Source organism: Branchiostoma floridae, chromosome 4 (assembly GCF_000003815.2).
Source record: "Branchiostoma floridae strain S238N-H82 chromosome 4, Bfl_VNyyK, whole genome shotgun sequence".
Lineage (NCBI taxonomy): Eukaryota > Metazoa > Chordata > Leptocardii > Amphioxiformes > Branchiostomatidae > Branchiostoma > Branchiostoma floridae.
This window is the reverse complement of record NC_049982.1, coordinates 22882726-22905797: the sequence shown is the minus strand read 5'-3', so window position 1 is coordinate 22905797 and position 23072 is coordinate 22882726. Positions and strand designations below refer to the sequence as shown.

The following is a 23072-nucleotide window of genomic DNA, read 5'->3' as shown; positions in this document are numbered from 1 at the left end:
GTCGCTTCATATTCTTTTTTTTTTACGTTTAGTGCGTACGTCTAATTTAGCCATCTTGTTTTTTTCGCCCTATCTCACAATTTTTGCCGTCTTTTGCAGAGGATGTCATCCATAAAATTTGATATCCACTAGGAGGGTAATCGTCACCTTCGACCATAAACACTTTCATCAATCTCAACATACCAAGGCGTCAAACTCCCTGAAGTTGGGACTAGGGGGAGAATTGCGGATCTTATTCGTTGATGCCTCTTTGAAGTGAAGGCATTGACATGAAATAGATGCTAGCCATGCCATCAATCTTTCACCCTCTGGAGCTTCAGAGGCTACTGCAAGATCAGATGGTGTTGTTAGAAATGTGGTAAGAGGCATTCTGTCGATTACGTAAGGGTAACGTTTTTTTTAATTCCCATGTGGTCACTCAGCTTCGGCTGCTGTTTGGCTCACACTCAACATTGAAACTGGGCTTCCAGACAGCTTTTCGGAAAGGGAATCTCCAAGAGGATACGTGATGCGTAGATTGTTGTGTGGCTATTTCAGTCAGCACTAACTCTACAGAACAATTGCAAACCTGGCAAGATGGCCTTAACTTAGTTGTAGAGTCAAAATGTTCGTGTTTGAATTCCTAGCAAGTGCCATTTTGCGCCCTTGGGAAAGGCACTTTACACCCGACTTCCCCACCCGATTCAGGTCAAAAAGAAAATGAATCCCTAGCTATGCTTAGAAACGTCCACTTGGATGGGATGTAAACCCGGAGGTCCCATCTTTGAGGAGAGACATGCCCCAAGCACGTTAAAGATCCCACCGGTACCACACTTTCCGGTGTGAGTCAGGATTAAGTCCTGTCTTCCGCAACTTGTACCTCCTGTAGAAAACTGGTTTGTTACGCGTGTGTGGTATACTGGTCATGCAAAACAAACAAAAAACAAAATCAATCTTGACAATAAACAGGCAGCACTTGGTACTGCCAAATCAAAATCAAAATCAAAATCAATGAAAAAACCGTTAACTTATCAACATGCTGTAAGTATTCATGGCGGTGTCCAACAGCTCCTATGTGAATAAGGAGTCTATATTCAAAGTTCTGTTCTCGGATTATTTTATGGTTTGAAATATTCTGAGAGTAAATGTCTGTGTTGCATTAAAAGCTTATTCTTTGCATTTGCGCATAAATTTGCAGCTACTTTGTGCTGGTATGGTCTGTTTTTACAGTTGTTGGCTTCTTACCCCGTACATACATCTTTCAAAACTGTGTCAATGGCACAATCAGACTATATATGTTGCAATATATGAAGGAGAACCGTTTCGACACATTATTCAGCCTTTACTATTTTTGTGATATTTTCTCTCTTGACCATTCATTACAGCCTATAATATATCAGCACCTTTTGATTTCCAAGTATTATAAATGTCTCGGATTCCCTTGGTGAGTTATTATGTAGTCTTCAGTAGAGATTGTCGCAAAGAAAGTAACTTCGTGTCCCATGAGCTTACCCTCAAGGTGGATCTTAGATTATCGCTTCAGCTATAAAATTTCTTTGTCCCACAGGTATCACTTAAAGGGCAAGGACATGTCTACATGTAATTGCAGTGGCTTATAACCAAGATTTATTTGCAGAATGTCTTATAGTGGAATAGTCCTAAATGGCTTATTAGCGAATCTTCTAGCCGTGACATGTGGCTTAACGTTATAGGTGAATCTTCTAGTTTTGAAAAATGGTTCATACGTGAATCTTCTAGCCTTGAGCAGTGGTATTCAAGGACACACACCATGCTGCAGATAAAAAAGCTAGAAGTACATGAAGGACTGCACCTGTCTGCATCTTTGATATGGACAATGATACGAAAACACTCAATGAATACGTGAGTGTATGGCATGTAGTTTCAAATGGGGCATACACCAGACAAATGAATCCAATTCCAAATAATGTAGCCAAAACTTGCAAAAGTAGTGTGTTTTACTGAAGACCTAATACATTGTTGCCCAATCCAGGTTCAGAATACGAAACATGCTTAATGTCCGTCTTCGGGCTAGAACCTTCCATGATCTATGGCTATCTATTTGTAGTCAGGAGGAGGTGAGGGTCGAAGAAAATGCAGATTTACCTGATTGAACATAAAGCTGAAGGCTACAAGACATGAAACAGTTCGCAACACTGCATAACAATAGACATTACAGGGATCGAAATACATTTGTACTTTTTTCTGCATATCTGGCACCCCACACTGGTGTAGGTAACATTATAACAAAGTTACTGCTTTTCCTATAGAACGATGTAGGTAAAAAGTTTCCTGGTGCAGGTTTGCAGTTAATATTGTTTTATGCGGGTATAAAGAAGTTAGACATCTGACAAGTGTATTTCAAGACCTGCATCATATTCATCATTTTCATCATGATATCACATTATATAAATGTTGACTTGTTATTCAAATAGCCGGCTTCAGACAATCAACAACATGTGTATGTAAGAGCAACCTTAGGTTGTTTGTCACACGGCATTACGGATTACAGAAGGACGCACTCTACAGAACTGCGATCTGTCCCGGAGGCATTCTACACGAGTTCCTGTACAGAAAAAAAGTGCCAACCGAAGCTATTCTGACTGGATTGAAAGGTAACGTTATGTTTGTGACAGCGGATAATCAGTAAAAGGTAAGTATATATCGGTACAACAAACATATCGTATAGACAGTTTGTTATACCACCATCAAGACTGAATTCTCCAAGCAGATCGAAGCGGTCGAAGATTATGACGTTTATTAGTATTAAGAAGGGTAGATAACTGTTAGAGAAGCCCAACCGTCAGAAAACGTTTGACAATATTCTACACCTACATCTGCTTTGGGATTGGGTTAGTTTCGATGAGGGAAATAGAAGAGCTGCTGCGGCTTTTACTTAGTGAAGTCGTACTCCTAGGACAAAGTCTACCAGAACCAGAAAATTCAGCTTGAGAAGGCCACATTGCCAGTCCACAGTCTTTATGAATTATTGGTGAGTACCGGTACTTATTGGACCAGTCCGGAAAAAACGGACCTGAAAAAACTAGGTAGACCGGATGTTGGACCTACTAGAAAATGAACAGATTACTCGATCAGGCATTCACACGTTTTGGCGCTTACCAGTCGAAGAAATAACAAGAGCAAAGTAGAGTAAAGTTTAAAGTTATCTAAAGTTTTACAGTCAATCGTACAGATGCAGTTAGCCTTGTAGGATTTTGGAACACCAGTGTGAGTCGAATACTCCATAAAACAGATTTCTTTGTAGTGAAATGGACCATACTATTTTTGTTGGGAGTACCGTCAATTCACACTTCTTCACATACTGAAGCAGGTCCGGGCCTGAACCTGGACCTGATCCTCTGGACCTGGGCCTGAATTTTCTGTACCGCCCGGTACCCACTCCTAGTTACAATGTTTTAGACCTTACCTGTTGTATTTATTATGTTTCCTCTGAGAGTGCTTCTGACAATGAAATTGTAGCAATTCAATATCTTAATGTGATAAACCTCTTCAACGAACTTATAGCAACTATCACAGTTTATTTGTAATTTTCGTGATTGCATTATTTACACAAGGTTGAATATGGAAAACAGTCCTAAAATGAATCGGTAGAAAAACATTTCAAGAGAGGTGTTACGTTTTCTGTCCTTTTGCTATCCGTCCTTAAATTGCTTCTTATCTTCAATAGTGCAACAAAGGCATACAAATGTTAACAAAAACATTGATGTGAATATTCAAATAGCCAGCTTCAGACAATCAACATCTAGATATCACTAACACCACAGTAATTCAATACAGTTTTATACACTACAAAGGAACAACTACCGAATCACGTATCCCACAGGCGCAGCAAACATGGGAAGAAAACCAAACAGAATGCATAGAACTGTTCCAAAATCTCAGATTTTGAGGCCATACTAATCTACTTCATTAGTTTACTGTCGACATTTTAAAGTAATAATTTCAGCAAGATTAAAAAAAGAAAGATACTTAAAAGTGCTAGCTAGGAGCACAGTTCGAATCTGAATGGATTTTCTTTCTTGTTCGAACCAAGATATTCCCCTTGTAACTCATTTGTTAATTCCCATTGTAACTCAACTCAGCTAAGAATAATTTTTTCAACAATACAAGATCCAACACATAAGAGTTGGTATGACCTTACAGAGGAGCTTCCTGTTCTGTTTAGTTGACAGGACACCGGTGCACCATGGGAAGAAAAATGCGACACCTGCTGATGTTCCTTCTCATCATCCTGAAGAAGCCAAACATCCCAGAAGCTGGCTGCAGCTGTCAGCTGTCATCACCCTGCAGATGCTCCAATCTCCGCCTCCCCAGCATCCCTCATAACCTCCCAACAACCATCAAACAGTTAAATTTAACAAGTAACATGATAACTAGTATTCAGTCTAGTGCGTTTGTGAACCTCTCCCGGCTACAAGAATTGGACATTTCCAATAACCAGATAACTTCTATTCCGTCTTTTGCATTTGCAAATCTCCCCCAGCTAAAATCATTGGACCTGTCAAACAATCAGATAACTACAATTCAGGCTGATGCATTTGCAAAGTTATCCCAGCTTAGAAAGTTGTCGCTGTCCTACAATAGGATAGCAAAGATTTATCAGCATGCATTTCCAGCTGGTCTACTTGAGCTGAAACAGTTGACCCTGTCCAACAACCAGATAAAAATTATTGAGCCTAAAACAATCACACATATCCACCTACTACGACAGTTAGACTTGTCCTCTAACCAGATATCCACGATTCAGCCTGGTACATTTAAATTAATTTACACACTACAAAAATTGCACCTTTCATACAACCAGATATCAAAGATTCAGTCAGGTACATTCGAAGGTCTACACATCCTCCGACATTTGGACCTGTCCTTCAATCAGATAACAGTGATTGATTCTGGCACATTTGCAGAGAAGCCTATGTACCTGACATTAGCAAGTCTTCCCCAGCTCAACAGTTTGTGGCTGTCCAACAACCAGATAACAACGATTCAACAAGGTGCATTTGTACATGTACCCTGGCTCCAACAGTTATACCTGTCGTCTAACCAGTTAACAAATGTTCAGCCAGGTCTATCCGCAAATCTAACACGCCTGAAAGAGTTGCATCTGCACAACAATCGAATAAAAACGATTCAGTCTGGCGCATTTGAAAATCTACGTCAGGTCAAAGTGTTGAACCTGAACAATAACTCGATTATAATGATTCAGTCTGGTGCTTTTGCAAATTTGTCCCAACTACAAAATTTGGACCTGTGCTCCAATCAGATAACTAAAATTCAATCAGATGCATTTGCAAATTTGCACAAACTAAAAGAATTGGATCTTCGGTCAAATAATATGTCTGTCATTCCCCCTTTAGCTTATGGGTTGATGCCATCTAGTAGTCTTGCAGTAAAACTTGAGTGGAACCCCTGGCAGTGTGACTGTAGGATGGCTCCCTTACTAAAAAATACAGCATTTCCTTCATTTAAAGACCAGATAATATGTGCCCATCCCACCAAGTTCCAGGGGCAGAAGCTTACAGAGGTAGAAATGATATGTGAAGACCCAACCATATCAACACTGCCTGTTGATATTAAAGTAACCTCTCACAGCTGCTACAATGGTACAGTCACCTCTCACAATACTGGCTCAATACATGTAGGTGGTCCTGCAAGCAAACCAAGAGCAACTCCATCTTTACCCCTTGCAATCACTTCAGACAAACCAGGAAGCAGAGAGTCCAAAGAGTTTGCCCCCAGTCTCCCGCTGCCTGTTATCATCGGCTCTGTCTGTGGTCCAGTAACTGGCCTTGTCCTGCTTGGCACCATCATTTACTTACTGTGGTACAAGAGGAGGACCAGCCATCCTCCTTCAGGAAATCCCAATGTTGTTGGTAGCAACACAGACACAGCAGCTTCGGTAATGACCAGTGATCATGATCACCAGTATGAAGATATTGACAGCCATCATGATCAGACAGGGCAGGGCCAGTCTCAGGCTAACGCCCAATCTCTGAAAGTTGGAGATCTATCTCATAACGAAATGCCATCTGCCATACAGCCAAATCCTTTGCATGCAAATGTGGGGACACAGCCAAATTTGGACCAAACATCTATAGCAATGGTCAGCAGCCATAATCAAGTCAACACTGAATCCAACACAAACACCATGATGGCTGCTGTGGTGGCTAGTGGCCATGATCAACAGTATGAAGACATGGACCAACATAATCAGACAGGGCAGGGCCAGTCTCTGGCCATCACTGAAACCAACACCATGATGGCTGCTGTGGTGGCTAGTGGCCATGATCAACAGTATGAAGACATGGACCAACATAATCAGACAGGGCAGGGCCAGTCTCTGGCCATCACTGAAACCAACACCATGATGGCTGCTGTGGTGGCCAGTGAACATGATCAACAGTATGAAGACATGAACCAACATAATCAGACAGGGCAGGGCCAGTCTCTGGCCATGACTCATTCCAACACAAACACAAACACTACACGTCTTGCTGTAACTAGTCAGTGTTATGAAATTGCCAAATCTTTAGGCACTTCACGGTCATCAGATACCATAAGGCCAACTGCCTCAAAATCAAAGCCTAATTCTCTGTACAACTACAGAGATGTGGCCCAGTATCAGGCCATCAGCAAATCCAACACAAATACCTCAGCTGCTGCAAAGACCAGTGGTCATGATCACCAGTATAAAGATTTGGACACCCAACACGATCAGACAGATATCACTGAAACCTACACAAGCACTGCAACTACAGTAGTGACCACTGGTCATTATCAAACGTTGCAGGGTCAGCCTGAGGCTTACACCCAATCTCTGAAAGTTGGGAATCTATCAAATGAAGAAGTGCTAGCTGCCTTACAGCCAAATCCCATGTATGCAGATGTCGGAAAACCTCAGAAGGATTCAACATCTACAGATATGGCCAGTTGTTATGATCATGGTCAAACATGGCAGGGTCAGTCTTAAGCCATCAATGAATCTAACTCAAACACCACGATGGTTGCTGTGGTAGCTAGTGGTCATGATCACCAGACAGGGCAGGGCCAATCTCAGGCCATCAGTGAGTACAACACAAATATCACAGCTGTAGTGACCAGTTATCATGGTCAAACAGGACAGGCTCAGTCTCGGCCATCAGTGAATGCTGAAAATCTATTTTTATGGCACAGGGCCGACTGAATCTCGGCTAAACTCTCTGTACGCAAATGTGGAAACACAACAATTGAATCCAACCTTCCACAGAAAGGGTACTATTGGGCAACCAATGTGTGACAGCGAAATTGTATCATCTCAAGACCATTGAGATATTTATAAAAATTGATTGAAATTATCAATGATGATTGAGAAATTGCTGTTGAATGTTAGACATCCAGGTAATACGATTTGGCAGAGAGACACTAAAAACAGAAACAGTTCTTATGATAAAGAGAAGCATAAAAAATGTGTCCTATTCAATTTCCTTCTTTTTTATCAACAGTAACTGCAACTCTGCATACTCAGTCATTTTCGTGGCTCTCTGACATTGTTTAACAAAACAAAAATTGGCAAGAGGTCAAGTTAAAAAAAAAAGAAGGCTAGGAGGATAACTTATCACATACTAATTACTACATATTACCAGTTTATGAAACAAGCTTTGCCTTTAAGTTAATTTTTTTTTCTATTTTGATCCTCCAGATCAGCATAATAATGTTTGTTTTATCCAAGGTCTTAAAAATCATTTGTTGTGGCTTAAATGGACTGCAGTGGAGTGTTCAAGTGAATTTGGTAACCTGCGCTGCTCCTGTTCAAGTAGCTCTAACCTCTAACAAACGCCAGGCAGGAATAGAAATGCCCACATGCAACCTGGAATAAAAAAAAGATTGCAATTTGCAACTAAAAGATTTAATTCTGTACGCCAGAAAAATAAGGGTGATTATTAATGAATGAATAATTTATCATTTCGTAAAATGTATAATCATGCAGTATTAGTAAGTAGTTCGTGGGTAGTAGAGACTAGCAGTTTTGAAAACTATTGAAGTATCACTGGCAGGTTTTGGTTCTGGATCCTTGGCTACCTGTTGACTTGTAAGTGTAAGTGTATGCACATGCAGAAAATACATAATATTAAGTTTTGCAAAAAAATGTGTGACCAGGAATCACATGAGGTCCCCAAAAAGTGAGAACCACTGATAAGCCACTGAACTGGAGTAATACATTTGTATGCAGAGCTTATATACATGTTCATGTTATAGCCTGTCTGAGTACAGGTAATTACCTTTATTTGTGGGTATTGTTCACTAAAGCATCTTATACAAAAAAAAAATTGAAACTCTTCATTTGTCGACAGTAATGTAATTAGCATCCTGTACATATACATTATCAACTGGAGTGAGGTTTTGTCACCTCAAAGTCTCTCCACAAAGGATATAATATTTCCATCATTGCCTGGTTAATTTAGAAACCTTCCACTTTGCGAATCATGACGTAGACAGTACATGTCGGCTTGGGGGTTGCTTTACTCAAAATGTGTGGCAGGCAGGAAATACATACATTACATCATGTACACCTGCATGTAAATGCCTGAAAGGTACTTGCACTTACTTGTACAGTAGCTACATGTACATGTACTAGTATCTTGAATGAATTAACAATGCGAAAATGTGCCTTGCTTTGACTGCAAGATACACATAGATTTACTTATGTATAACTATATACTACACAAATGTAAATCCACTCCTTTTTAACAGTCTTATACAACCTGTGCAACAGAAACCAATAAGTAAACAAGAACTTGAAGGTATCAAATATTCATAACAGTTGCAATTTGAATATCAAACATTTCTTAAACAAAGTAACATAAATGTTTTGAAGTATCATTAATAATAGAATGTGTTTTGTCTAATATGATCACTTCTTGTGTTTCTTGTTTGTTTTCATTTTCCTCCTCATGGTGTTCTGCGCCCTCCCTCCCTTCTCAGCTCCCCTCTGCGCAGCACGCACCATGCCCTTGAACTGACCTTGCCTCTTCTGACGTTTTCTGTTGGGGATTTAAAACACAGTAAGCTTGGGGAGCATCTCACAACAAGGGATTACAGGGTTAAACCCTCAGTTGTGTTGTGCAGTGGGGTGCTACAAATGGGAAAATGACATGCTACTGCCTACTTCTACAGATGTTTACATCTCCCCGCGACGCCCCCCCCCCCCAGGCATAAGCGGAAGGATAAAGTAAAGTAAAGTAAGTACTGCCTACTTCACATTGCAGAAGTAAAAAATGATTCTACAGTATGAGTTTGCAAAGACCAAGAGAGATTTTCCTCACCTTTTGTTGAGATACTGTGGGTTGAGTTGTACATAGGCATATGGGTCCGGTTGTCCTTTCTTCTTTATATCACCACCTGCCTTCTGCAAAACCAAACACCATGCTGTTATAATTAGGTTGTACACATTTTACTACAGTGTCAACTTCATAAACCAGTGACCTGATCATGCAGTTAATCAAAATTATGTTATGTTACCACAAATTATTGAAATGTCCTAAATCCTATATCATAAAAGAAAGCATAATGAATTAGTAGAGAGCATCATATATAAACCATTTGTTTTATTTCTCACACAATAAAGAATGTAATGGAAAGGATGGATGTGCAAATTCACTATTCATTGAGTCACTTCTCATTACATTTTTGTACATATCATGTTAATACTGCACAGCTCAATGTAGAAGTTGGAAGACCCTAGTATGAGTGCAGCCCTACCTTGGCTTTGTATTCCTCCCCCAAACTGCCTCCTGCTTTATTAAGTGGCCTGTGGATTCCTTTTCCTCCCGCTAAAAAGGGAAATACAGAAAGCATGGTTCATTACATCTGAAACAATCTGAAACATAAATCGTAATCTAGTAATTAATAATGGCACTGTAAATTTGATGATAGAAACTACCAATACCAGCAACATGGCCTTTGATGGAAAAATCTTCTTTGACCATACAAAGGTTCTAAGCATAAAAATTATATTATTCTAGACAGTAAGTACAATGTAATGGCAATGTAAATTTGATGATAGAAACTATCAATACCAGTAAAAAGGCATTCAAATGAATTATCTTGTTAACAGAGAAAAGAGGCTCAAAAAGCAATCATTCTTAGTAATCGTTAGGTACAACATAAAAAATGTGCATTATTTAAAAAAAAATTCCCTTTATGATGTTCTTGTGAGATTTGCTTGCAGAAACAAAAATGCAAAAATTCCCAATTCAACACCCCTTTCAAAAAAGAGTCAAAGGGATACGGATCCAAACATGTTGTGGTATCTTTTAATCCACCTTTAATCCTTCAATTTCTATGTAGACAGCTTTGGCTTTTATTCAAGAACGTCTTTAATTTACAGTTGGTACGACCTCAAGATTGGTGGCAAATCAAGATTGATATCAAATCAAGACTTGCTTAAGCTCTGAATTAGCTTTTAATTGCATCACATCCCTCAACCATTGCCATGTCTATTGCACTAAATCCAACTGTAATTGCTGAAGACTGGAGCATGAAAACTGCTATACTCCTTCTCATCCTGTGTAAGATTGCTGTGTGTATCATGATGGATTCAACGTGTGGCTTGAATGGATCTGCACTTTGGAGGGCTTATGGAGATCTACGGACAAAGGCCAGTCAAGAAAGCCCCACTCATGGCCTGATATGCCCCCGCAATAGAGAGGAAAGCCTTTAGGCAAGGTCAAAACCTTGGTTATGGTCTATGGTTATGGTCATGAACAAGTCATGTAGATAAGATGAAGGCACCCGACTGCATGTGAATTATTCCCTGCAGGGCCCAGTACAACAGAACCAACTTTCACACAAACAATTGTAACGGATGCAATGTGAATGGGAAATTGTTGTGCAGTCCAATATCACCAAGTTTACTGCCTAAGATATAATGATCTTAATGTACTTAATAGGAAGCAGGAACTACATGTACATGTAAGTAGAATAATGTTGATCATATAATGCACAGAACACTTGAAAGGAAACATTTGTAAGCAAATACATAATGCCTAGTAATACCTTCACATACTCTAGCCTTAGGTTTAAGTCACATTTCAAAACCGGGGCCCGGCCAGGATGTTTTAAGAAACAAAAAATTACAATGTATACCTAGAAATATACATAAATCATGCCCACGAATCTTATTTTGACATTTTGTGTATTTTGATACATTTTATATCATTCTTTTCGCTCCGGTGTTTCCCTTCCATGAAATGTAAAAGTCTGTGATTAAGGTCCCGACATGTGGAATTTCATCAGTCAGAATTTCATTGCTGATAGGGCAATGAATAAGGATAACATCCAGCTGAAGAAAACTCTCTTTTAAATTTAAGGATGGCCTGCAATATTTTCCTTCATTCCTTATGATTCAAGAGGGTAAGTTCGGTCTACAATTAGAATCAATCCTTAATTGTACGAAGACATCATCATTACATTCTTCAATGACCTCATTTTTCACCTCTCTCTCAAATTGTTAAATTCATTACTCCTGCCCGATTGGTCACTGTGTTTACAATTAACTCCAGTTGAAAAGAGAAAGTCGATAACCTGAACACACCCCACCCTTTGGTGTACTACCAATTTACGTCACCAAGCAGTTAGACACACTCATTTAGCTCCTTTTCCCTCTTCCTAACATTGATCACCACTGCCTCATCACACACAGTGTTTTCCTTCCTCTGCTAACGATTAAGAAGTTGTCAGACTGATTGGAGGGAAGGATACTGTAATTCACTTTCATTTGTCTTCTCGGTACCAAACTTTCACGGTCTGAGAAAATTTAACTTGTTCTCTGAACTAAATGTTCACAATGGCAGCAGGTGCACATAAAAAAAAGTACGTGAATTACATGTATTTGTTATCTGTAATGATAAGTTCACGTTACCGTTGTCACAGTAAAAACCATGAACATAAAAGTACAGACGTGAAAAAATCAGGAATTACAGTATACTGTCTGAGATACAGATTTTGAAAGACTTTGCTCCCTGGGCCTCATACATGCATACAACTGTAGCCTTCACCTCCCAAAACTGATCAATGTACATGTGGATGAAACACAGAACAGGATGTACACATTCAGAATTCACTTCACCGAATAGCTCTCAATCATCAGCACCTAACTGGCTGAGAAGTACATGTGTGTACTACCTCAATACAGCTTCTACGTGGAGATCTCACACAAGACCAATCATAACTGGGTTCAAAAGAGTATCAGCTTGATTAAGTAAAAAAAGTTTTGTTTTGTCATCGATTCTACAAATGAATGGATTGTTATGATGTTTCTTGACGAACCAGTCCAAGAGGAAAAGGTACTGGTGGCCCAATTTCGTGTATATGTACTTTGAACCAGTTTAACTCACTGAGAGCTGTTGCATGTCGTCTCACGCATATGTGTAGACGTACATTTGTAGCTTTGGTCATTATGCATAATGGTCATTATGAAAACACAGTTTCATTGCAGTGGTATGTATCAAAGTTCTATATTTTTGCTAAGAAAAAAAGTTAATGGCAAGAAAACTTGATGGCATTGTCCATATGGTCCCCTCCACCCCCCACAAAAAAAAATCATATTCAGAATTTTTTAATGCCCAGCTATCAATATTCAGTACAACAGTAACTCCTTCTTAATTCATTAATGAGAAAACAACGGAAGCCAAAATACCACTTAAACCAGGGAGAAAACCTAAATTCAGCCAAATTGCCCTAGGGTTCAAGTCCGGAGCTAAAAAGTGTGGACCAGAAACCCTGGGCCTGTATCTTAGACTTGAACACCAGTTAAGCTATGCAACCCTAACCGGTATCTCCAGTTGTAACACTACTACAGTCAAACCTGTATTAGCGGCCACCTTTGCATAACGGCCACCTGCCCATAGTGGCCACTTTTTGTCGGTCCCTTGGATTCGTAATGATTAAGAAATAGGCTTAGCGGCCACCTGTCCAACGCGGCCACGGCCACTCGATTTCCGGTCCCGCTAGTACAAAAACACTGCCGATTACGGCCACGCGGACCGCTGATCTATGTTTCGGCACGCGTTCGGCCATATACAGCTGCCGTATCGTCACCCTACGCCGGATTTAAAACCTCTTTGATTTATTTTCAAAACAAAACTTCGTAAACTGGCGCTACCCATACCCGCCGACAAGCGAGGTCATATAAGGTCAATAGACGACACCAATATTACAGAGGTAAATTGCGTTAAAGTTACGTTCTAATACACTATCGCTTAGGTTAATTTTTATCACAAAAACTTTCTAAATGAATTGTTACAAAGACAAAATGATATGAACTTCAGACTATGGTGGATTTTATTCTTACATTTATTAAGAGATAAGTCTAAAATGACGAGACTTTTCTTGTGAGTACCACATTAGCATAATGGGCGAACCTGACGTGTGAACGCGGGAGGGAACACACGGACGGCGAAGTATCAAAGGATACAAGACGAAAGATCAAAGAAATATGACGATACCGGTCTCTTCAGACAATATCAACTGTAGAACATTTAAAACTTTTTATAGCTTTTGTTTTCTTAATACATATAGTGTAAAATCATTGCAGTACATGTACAGTACTGTATTATGTGAATAAAGATCAGTGGGTACTAAAACCATGTGTAACTTATTGCTTATGGTCAATTAATTAGCATATTCTCTATAGTGGCCACCTCTCTATAGTGGCCAATTTTGACCAGTCCCTTGAGTGGCCGCTATAGACAGGTTTGACTGTACATCTATATGTATGGTCACCATTATTGTCTTAACTGCTCCGCATCCCTCCTTACACAGGGAAAGAATCACACGTAGTACATATTATGTGTACTGAACCAAAACGGTATGTATTGATTAGTTTGAGTCCCTGCTTCCCGGATGACCTTGCATAAGTGTACTCAGTCAGCATGTGTACTGAACAGTAGCGGGAGATCTACTCTAACAGGTTGTACCTTTGTATTTCCTGGGAGACTGGTCCTCTTCATCAGAGTCCTCCAGGTCTCCATGTTTCCTCTTGCCTGACTTCAGCCCTGGTACATCCTCCATCAGGTCCTCCATCTCATCATCATCATCACCTGCAGATTCTGTACCAAAACAAAATATCAGAAGTGAAAATGAATTGTTTTTTGGTGGCAAATGTGCAGATGCTGGCATCTACGGCACAATAAATCCCTGTATTTTTGGCATCATTTTGACAGATTAGCCCAGAGGCTCAGTGGGTGTCTGTTGTCATGGTGTAAAGAGCCTTTCCTAAGGGCACAACAATTAGGAGCATGGCCAGTATTGAACCTGGCACCTGTGAGTTCTGAGTTCGGTGATCTAACTATTGTGCCATACAAACACCACTAATCTGTCTGACTATTCATTTTTCAAGTTCACTGGTAAAGGTTTACCCTGCCGGCAGTTTGTCTCATTAGGAATCAGCCTAATTATTTCCTGAACGTTCCTAACATTTGGCAGACCACTAATTGGAGTGAGTAGACCTGACCTGATGGTAATGACTATGGTTAAGGGTGAGCAGACAGATTTGATCAGTGTAGCTTAAACTTGTAATACCTCTTTTTCTGCAAGACGTCAAAATCAGTGTTCATTCATCCACGTCACTTCAGATGTACATTTGTAGTACCTTGCCAATTAACCCAGTTAACCTGCTTTTATAGTTAGTGTAGCAGTAGGAAAACTGTACAAATCCTTATCTATAAGTTAAGAGCCTTTGACATTGGTCAGAACTCGACGGTGGAATTTCGATAAAACTTCAACAAGTCTGAGTATAGATGACATTGCATTCCATTCTTGTCTTTTAGGACTGTGGGTGGACTAACTTAGATGCAGTCGTTTGATGTCTGCACCTGCAAATAGTTTTGGCCGTTTCACAATGAACAGCTACATTAGCGCCCGTTCACAGGTGCGGCATTTTAACTGTTCAAACGTTTGGAATAAACTTGAGTTGAGTCAAGAATCACAAGCGTCCAGACGTGTCTTCTTGTTGTCGGTCTGTATTTTGTACATAAATCCCTGTGATGAACTCTCATCTAAGTGGTATTCCCAAAGAACCAGGTAAGAACATCTACCCCTCCTACAACACCTTTAATATTTACTAAAAAGTACTAACTCCTCTTTTGTTTCTTCTTCCCCTGCTCCTCCTCATCTTCCTCCTCCTCTGTGATGATCATCCTCCCATCAGCGGCCATCTTGAACCCTGTACCTGGATCTCCTCTTCCTTTCCCTCCTTTGGCACCTGGGTTAGTGGCTGGAAAGGAAAAGGTTGATAAACAAGAGTTGATATTTGCTCATGACACATTGGAATGCTATTTTGAGCTGTAAAGACATAGCCTGCTAGTTGAAAATAGTACATGCAGTTAACAACATACATACATGGGAATGTCTTCCTTGTATGGCAGACCTTTACTACTTTATTGAAATCAGGAATGCTATGATTTTTTTCTTCCAAAGCTATGGGCAAAAATGGAAAAATTCCTCAAGGCTAAGGTCAGGGAACAGGTAAGGTCTTTCAGCACCAGGGACAGGGTACATGGAAGGCCATTCAGCACTAAGGACAGGGAACAGGGAAGGTCCTTCAGCACTGAAGACGGGGATACAGGAAAGATCCTTCAGCACTAAGGACAGGGGTACAGGGAAGATTCTTCAGTACTAAGGACAGGGATACAGGAAAGATCCTTCAGCATTAAGGACAGGGGTACAGGGAAGATTCTTCAGCACTAAGAACAGGGGTACAGGGAAGGTCCTTCAGCACCAAGGACAGGGGTACAGGGAAGGTCCTTCAGCACCAAGGACAGGGGTACAGGGAAGGTCCTTCAGCACTAAGGACAGGGGTACAGGGAAGGTCCTTCAGCACCAAGGACAGGGGTACAGGGAAGGTCCTTCAGCACTAAGGACAGGGGTACAGGGAAGGTCCTTCAGCACTAAGGACAGGGTACAGGGAAGGCCCTTCAGCACCAAGGACAGGGGTACATGGAAGGTCCTTCAGCACTAAGGACAGGGTACACGGAAGGTCCTTCAGCACTAAGGACAGGGTACACGGAAGGTCCTTCAGCACTAAGGACAGGGATACAGGGAAAATTTTTCAGCACTAAGGACAGGGGTACAGGGAAGGTCCCTCAGCACTAAGGACAGGGTACACGGAAGATTCTTCAGTACTAAGGACAGGGGTACAGGGAAGGTCCTTCAGCACTAAGGACAGGGTACATGGAAGATTCTTCAGCTCTAAGGACAGGGGTACAGGGAAGGTCCTTCAGCACTAAGGACAGGGTACATGGAAGGTCCTTCAGTACTAAGGACAGGCGTACAGGGAAGCTCCTTCAGCACTAGAGACCGAGGTTATGTCTTTACCTATGATTCTCTTTGAAGCCCCGTGGGTCCAGAAAGTCCAGAGGTTCCTCCTGGTGCCCTTCCTGAGACCAGGCTGCCCCGCCTTGGCCACGCCCACCCTTCTGACCCCTCTTTCCAGTGGCAGCCTTCGCAGCAGCTCCTCTTCCAAGTCAGAGTCAAGTTCTTCCAGCAGGTCGTCAATACTGGTGACAGTGGAAAAGGGAAAACTAACATCAAACCAACTCCAATTATTAACTCAATTAAGCTAATTTTACAATGGTCTTGACAGAAAACGTAGACGTTTTGTCTAGTATATGGAGAATAATTGTAGCATGGAAAATGCCCTAGGTCTTTTTCTTAAGCACAATGAACAATGGACCACAGCTCAGTATCACATCCTAAGGACAGCAACCCTTTTCGTCTTTCAATAGACAAGGCATTACATAACATGCTTTATATTTTGTACAAGGCTTCAACTTCAATTTTGCCATGAGATCATCAGGATAACATTCAGCTTACGAGGGCATTACTTTATTTCTTTATTTCTTTATTTGAATTCACCACATGCAAAAACAAGTGGAAGGGAGGACAAAACAGGTGTATCAACACCTTTACAAGTTGTCCTCCCAAACCTGAAATGATAATAGAAAACAATACGAAACCAAAAGCAAACAATAAACATTAGACATCAAAAGTCAGTAGACATGAATATACAATTCGGAAACAATTATACATAGAATTGATTATATACAAAAATTATCAAATATCATTATATACAGAGTAAAAAGCTTATTACAATACTAATGTAGCCTTAAAGCAGTGCAAGAGGCACACCCACAAGATGTGGACCAAGAGCAGGGGACGTCGATATTGAACTGGGTGTCAAATCTCACAAACGTGGCTCTCACAAGCGATCGCTTGAATGTCAAGTGTCGCTTGAATTACAATGGTCAGTCATTACATAATAGGCTATATAAATGCTAAATTCACAATCCTCTATGGTTTTAAATACCTGCCATGAGCAACATCAACAACATGTAAGAAAAGCTCCCTTGGAACTTTGATCAATGCCTCAGAGGAGTCTGTAAACCACCTTGCTTTGACCATGAATCAAACTCTGAATTACAGTAATCCAGAAATAGGATAAGAATTTCTCACATCCTGTTCACTACACCCAACCTCCATGGACTGGATTACATGTAATATCATCTGAAAGAGTCAACATCAAAATGAAAAGAAAAAAAACAGACCTTTGCGGCGTCTTTTTAGGCATGAGTTCCTCTTCATCGGAATCCTCCTCATGCTCCCCAGCCTCCTTCAGCTGTTTCTTCTTCTTACACCTGGCCAGAGTCTTCCTGATGTTCACTAGCACCTTCTGATGGGAGTCAGGAACCATGCCAGCTATCATCTCATACCTACATGGACATGGATGGGGGAGGGAGAGGGTGTATGAGCAAGTTTTCATTAAAACAGTGAAACTAGAATCAAACCTGTGGCCACCTCTAAGGCTATAAGGCATTTTTGCAATTTGACAACTTTTTGGGTTCTCATTGACACAAGCAGTAATGGTCTATTCAAATCCTGACGTGGATTCACCAGACCCTATCTACCCCTTACCCATCCTTCTAGCTGGATTCGGCTTGATGTCAGCATTAAAAAGCATTTTCTAACTATAAGTTTTAAAAGAGAAATTTTCAGTTCAATTTTCCAAACATTATAATCCAATACACAATTTTGAGCACTGAAAGAATCTAGAAAGAATAATCATTAAGCTGAGTTAAGTCATACCCAAACTTTTTGACGAGTTTCTCAAAGATTTTCTTGGTCTTGAATCTGTATTTTCTCTGGTAGTCCTCTCCCCACGACACCAGACATTCCACCTGGAACAGCAAGAAACAGTCAATTGAGAAATATGTACAAGATCCACATGAAGCCACAGCAAACATTTTATGCTCAGAGCAATTTACAGGCTTGGTCTGCCTGTCACTTTGAGGGAGCAAAGCTTCATGTGAAGCGCTAACAAAGGAGCAAGAAATTTGTTTCTTTGCTTGACCCTCTGTTGTTGTTTTTTTAAGAGAGAGAGAGAGAAAGAGAGAAACTACCTTTGCTGACGTTCTACTGTATCTTATGTTTTACACACATTCTGTTGGTGCACCTACATCTTTCTTTGGGTTAGGTGCACCAGTACACTTGTTCCCCCAAACTGAATTTCAAACCCTGTGACCATGACTTAGGCCTACGTTACATTTCCTACCCCGTGCCCAGTCAGGCTGTTTGCAGAAACGAAAACTCTATGCCAAAAAGTATGCTGTTGAATCTTTTTTGTCCCTTTTGTGTTTTGTCAGTTTTATATCGTACTTTTCATTCCCCCAAAACTGCCAGGCTGGGCCCCTTTATGGAGTATTGTGACATTAAACTAACCAGAGGCCTGACATGCTGTGCTAGTGTGATGTTGTCTGTGGTCATGACTTACCAGAGGTCTCACATGCTGTGCCAGTGTGATGTTGTCTGTGGTCATCACCAGCACCTTGACAAAGCCCAGGGCGGACTTGATGTGGTTATGACTTACCAGAGGTCTGACATGCTGTGCCAGTGTGATGTTGTCATGACTTACCAGAGGCCTGAAATGCTGTGCCAGTGTGATGTTGTCATGACTTACCAGAGGTCTGACATGCTGTGCCAGTGTGATGTTGTCATGACTTACCAGAGGTCTGACATGCTATGCCAGTGTGATGTGGTCATGACTTACCAGAGGTCTGACATGCTGTGCCAGTGTGATGTGGTCATGACTTACCAGAGGCCTGACATGCTGTGCCAGTGTGATGTTGTCATGACTTACCAGAGGTCTGACATGCTATGCTCTGTTGTAGTTTATTTAAGAGAGAGAGAGAGAAAGAGAGAAACTACCTTTGCTGACGTTCTACTGTATCTTATGTTTTACACACATTCTGTTGGTGCACCTACATCTTTCTTTGGGTTAGGTGCACCAGTACACTTGTTCCCCCAAACTGAATTTCAAACCCTGTGACCATGACTTAGGCCTACGTTACATTTCCTACCCCGTGCCCAGTCAGGCTGTTTGCAGAAACGAAAACTCTATGCCAAAAAGTATGCTGTTGAATCTTTTTTGTCCCTTTTGTGTTTTGTCAGTTTTATATCGTACTTTTCATTCCCCCAAAACTGCCAGGCTGGGCCCCTTTATGGAGTATTGTGACATTAAACTAACCAGAGGCCTGACATGCTGTGCTAGTGTGATGTTGTCTGTGGTCATGACTTACCAGAGGTCTCACATGCTGTGCCAGTGTGATGTTGTCTGTGGTCATCACCAGCACCTTGACAAAGCCCAGGGCGGACTTGACCACGTCCTTGGCCTTGGAGGATAGCACCAGACATATACTCTCCACCAGCTGACCCAGCAGGCTGGCCGAAATCAGATCTGGACACAAACAAGACTGGGTCAGTCTCGAAGGAATGGGATTTTCAAATGATTATCGTATAAAAAAAATCAACGTATACCAAAAGACTTGAAGAAACCTTAGTGATGTTGAAACAAATATGCACAGGTACATTGTCATAACAAATAATTGCTTTCAAGTTATATTTGTAGTTTCAACTTTAGACATTCAAGTACATTGTAAAATATATAGTTGGTAACTAAGGAATTGTTAGATACAACATGTAATTTTAGAACAAACATAGTTGCCTTTGCTAGCTATTTGTATCTTCAGAAATTAAATGATTACAATTCAGATACGTTTTATACATTGACTGCAAGGCTGTACACATACAAGCATATTATGTGTACAAAAGAAGTAAAATCATTATCATCTCTAGTATTCATTTCTTCCATGTATGTTTTTCTTGTATTCTTGTCTCCTCCTTATTAGTAGTTGATGGCTAGAATCAGTGTCAGGGTTTGATGAACAGGACCACAATACAACTTGCTGAAAAATTTTACCGGGGCCGGTGTTTGTAGAAAAAATGATGCTTTAGTACCGAAGCCAAAGCAGCAAAACCTTTTAATTCATGATCAAAAGAACCTCAACTTTTAACTGCAAAGTAATGAATCACAGACCTAGCCTTTTAGCTTTTAGACTCCTTAGCTGATAAATCAGACGACGAAAAGAGGATTTCAGTCTGAATACATCCTAATAGTATCATTTTGTTCATTTGCTTGACAGTCTTTCTTGTCTTTGTCCAGGATATATCCGCCTCCGCTTTAGATCTGATCACAACACTCACATCAAATACTCACACTTTAAAGTAGATCTTATTAAAGTGCTCAGAATAGTAGCTGCTCTGCTTGAGAGAGGCATAATATCACCTTAGAGTTGAAGAATCAGACCGTAAGGAGGATGTCTGCTTAAATGCTTTCGAGATAGCATCAGTTAAGTCTGTGATCACCCACCCAAGATAATGGTATTGCAGGCTTTCATCCACAGGATCACAACATGTATTGAGGCCCACAGATCAGTTTAACATTCATACTGGAGTACTTGTAACGTGATAAACAGTTGGAAAACAGAACTCCAATGCAAAAAACTAAGATATGGGACGGTTGCTTCAAAGTCACAGGGAAAAAAGTCAGTGGATCTTCGTGTAAAATCTGGTGAAAAAAGCAGGAATATTACGACTTAATCAAGATAAAAAAAAATAAAATTATGATGTATGTTTGTTATAGAACTCACTGAGAAGCTATTACACACACACTGTATCGAGATTTTCTGTAAAAGGTATTACCTAAAGCATGGGAGGCTAAATTTACTCCTAGTAAGTGATAAGCTAACTTTACCTTTAAACTTGTACTTGAATGTCTGGAATGGGAGGCTAACTTTAGATCTCATGATACATACATCTGCAATGGGAGGCTAACTTTACCTTTCAACTCCTACATGTATATACGTCTGGAATGGGAGGCTAACTTTACCTTTAAACTCGTATATACGTCTGGAATGAGATGCTAACTTTAACTTTAAACTCGTACATGAGTCTGGAATGGGAGGCTAGCTTGGAATGAGAGGCTAACTTTACCTTTAAACTCGTACATGAGTCTGGTGAGGGCCAGCACAGTGGCGCTCATCATGTGGTTCGACCCGCCCAGTCCAGCAAACACCAACTGTAGAAACTCCTCAATGGCATCTGGAAACACATGGATAAATGTATAGCCCATCAGTAGATAATTTAAACAACATTTGCACCTTAAAATATTGAATACAATCAGCTGCTGACACGCCACATGCATGCACCATCAACTCTGTCATTTTGGGGCCAAATGACCGGAAATTTAATTGGGCGAGTTGGCAAATACGCTCAGACAAGTTTTCTAAAATTGACTTGTCCTATCGGGCAAGTACTTAAGAAATTTACTTGCCCGAACCAACTTTTCACTTGCCCGAAATCTAAATGACATTTTTCTATGTATATTCATGGCCTTCAATGGAATTTTTGTTATTGGCTCTAATCTCTATGTTAACCAATGCTTGATGTCATGACTTTGAAAAGTAGCAAGTACATCAAAATCTCACTCAATGGAGAAAAGCTAACTTGTCCGATCGGGCAAGTGGGGAAGGACATGCACTTGCCCGATTGGCATTTTCACTTGCCCGGGACTATAGGGCTAGTGGACTTGTTTATCCCTGGAGGTTGTTTTCTTTCCTTTTGCTATTTTCTGGCAAGTATGGCCTCTCTAGTTCAGTCCTACCTTTTCTGTCCTGTGAACTCCGACCCCTCAGCCAAGCCTGGCCCATCTCTACCAGCAGAGTGAAGGCCGTCAGTCTGGCACGAACTGCAACCTCCTTTGTACACAAGATCACCTACAACACACAAACAAGTAAACAAACAATAAGCAATAGATATGTTTATAATTGTTAGGCATCTTGGCAAACAATATTCAAATACAATTCTCTACAACTGGATAAAAATGGGCTGGAAAGAAAATGGACCTAAAGTAATTCTCATTTTTTATTGTAGAGATTAAATTGTATTTGAATATCTGCAACAGATTTTGAAAAAAATTGCAAATCCACCCCTTGCAATGTGATATCACACTGAGACTTGAGACTAGTGATGGTTAGTTAAAGTTTAGTTTATCTATAGTGTCATTTACCAACACAGATGAACTTTCATGCTAAGAATCTTACTATATGTCTTGGCTAGCAGTGTCTGTCATTTTTGTGATCAAAAAGTTTACGTCTACGTCATGCATTGGAAAAAAAGTATGTGTGCAGGAAGGTTACAAAGAATGAATACTTTTACACAAAGACTGCCACTACTTACCTCTGGAAGTATCGCCTTCAGAAAGTCCTCCCTATCAGAAGGTAGTCTCTTCACCACATGGATCAGACATTTCAATCTCGGCTGTAACAAAAAATAGCATTCAAATCAAAGTTACTGACTGACCATGTTCCCAGGACAATGTCATATTCCTATTTGTCATTATGCCAATAAGGAAGGGACTTACTGTTTTGGGCATGCCTGTTTACGGTCATGTTTTCACACTGTAGTTTCAAGATATCCTGCTAGAGGGCACTAACCTTCTAGGAGGCAAAGTCTGCTATCTATGACTGGTTTGTTTCTGGTAAGTTACTGTAATGGTTATGTCTATGATTCACTTGCTATGGCATGGATGTAGTCTGTAACAAAGTGTAGCAGCCGTATTGGGTCCTAACTCCTATTGTAATTCTCAGGAAATCTGATCCTCAACAAGATCGATACAAGTCTTA

At 40.5% G+C, this 23072-nt stretch overlaps 2 protein-coding genes across 5 annotated transcripts in view; one reads left to right on the top strand and one right to left on the bottom strand.

Annotated features, from left to right (window-relative positions):
* Positions 1 to 3201: 3201 nt before the first annotated feature.
* Positions 3202 to 8089, top strand: LOC118414993 (leucine-rich repeat transmembrane neuronal protein 3-like). Its single transcript, XM_035819362.1, has one exon. The coding sequence runs from the start codon at positions 4205 to 4207 to the stop codon at positions 6986 to 6988; it is 2784 nt and encodes a 927-aa protein (XP_035675255.1). The 5' UTR covers positions 3202 to 4204; the 3' UTR covers positions 6989 to 8089.
* Positions 8090 to 8333: 244 nt separating this feature from the next.
* The window catches only part of LOC118413858 (RRP12-like protein), a 31797-nt gene continuing 17058 nt past the window's right edge, over positions 8334 to 23072 (bottom strand). For 2 of the 4 annotated variants that reach the window (XM_035817439.1, XM_035817440.1), the window contains 12 exons: positions 22627 to 22707; positions 22052 to 22163; positions 21382 to 21489; positions 19629 to 19786; positions 18139 to 18230; positions 17601 to 17765; positions 16372 to 16553; positions 15134 to 15271; positions 13974 to 14105; positions 9757 to 9827; positions 9321 to 9403; positions 8334 to 9038 (listed from right to left, as the gene is read on the bottom strand). In XM_035817439.1, the coding sequence (XP_035673332.1) occupies positions 8909 to 9038; positions 9321 to 9403; positions 9757 to 9827; positions 13974 to 14105; positions 15134 to 15271; positions 16372 to 16553; positions 17601 to 17765; positions 18139 to 18230; positions 19629 to 19786; positions 21382 to 21489; positions 22052 to 22163; positions 22627 to 22707 (1452 nt within the window). In that variant the 3' untranslated portion in view covers positions 8334 to 8908. Of the gene's footprint in view, positions 9039 to 9320; positions 9404 to 9756; positions 9828 to 13973; positions 14106 to 15133; positions 15272 to 16371; positions 16554 to 17600; positions 17766 to 18138; positions 18231 to 18823; positions 18878 to 19628; positions 19787 to 21381; positions 21490 to 22051; positions 22164 to 22626; positions 22708 to 23072 lie in introns of all 4 variants that reach the window. The other 2 variants (XM_035817442.1, XM_035817441.1) reach the window with 2 other exon arrangements.

Bases quoted from the DNA above. Each gene is read 5' to 3' on its own strand.
- LOC118414993 (XM_035819362.1), top strand. From the start codon at position 4,205: ATGGGAAGAAAAATGCGACACCTGCTGATGTTCCTTCTCATCATCCTG.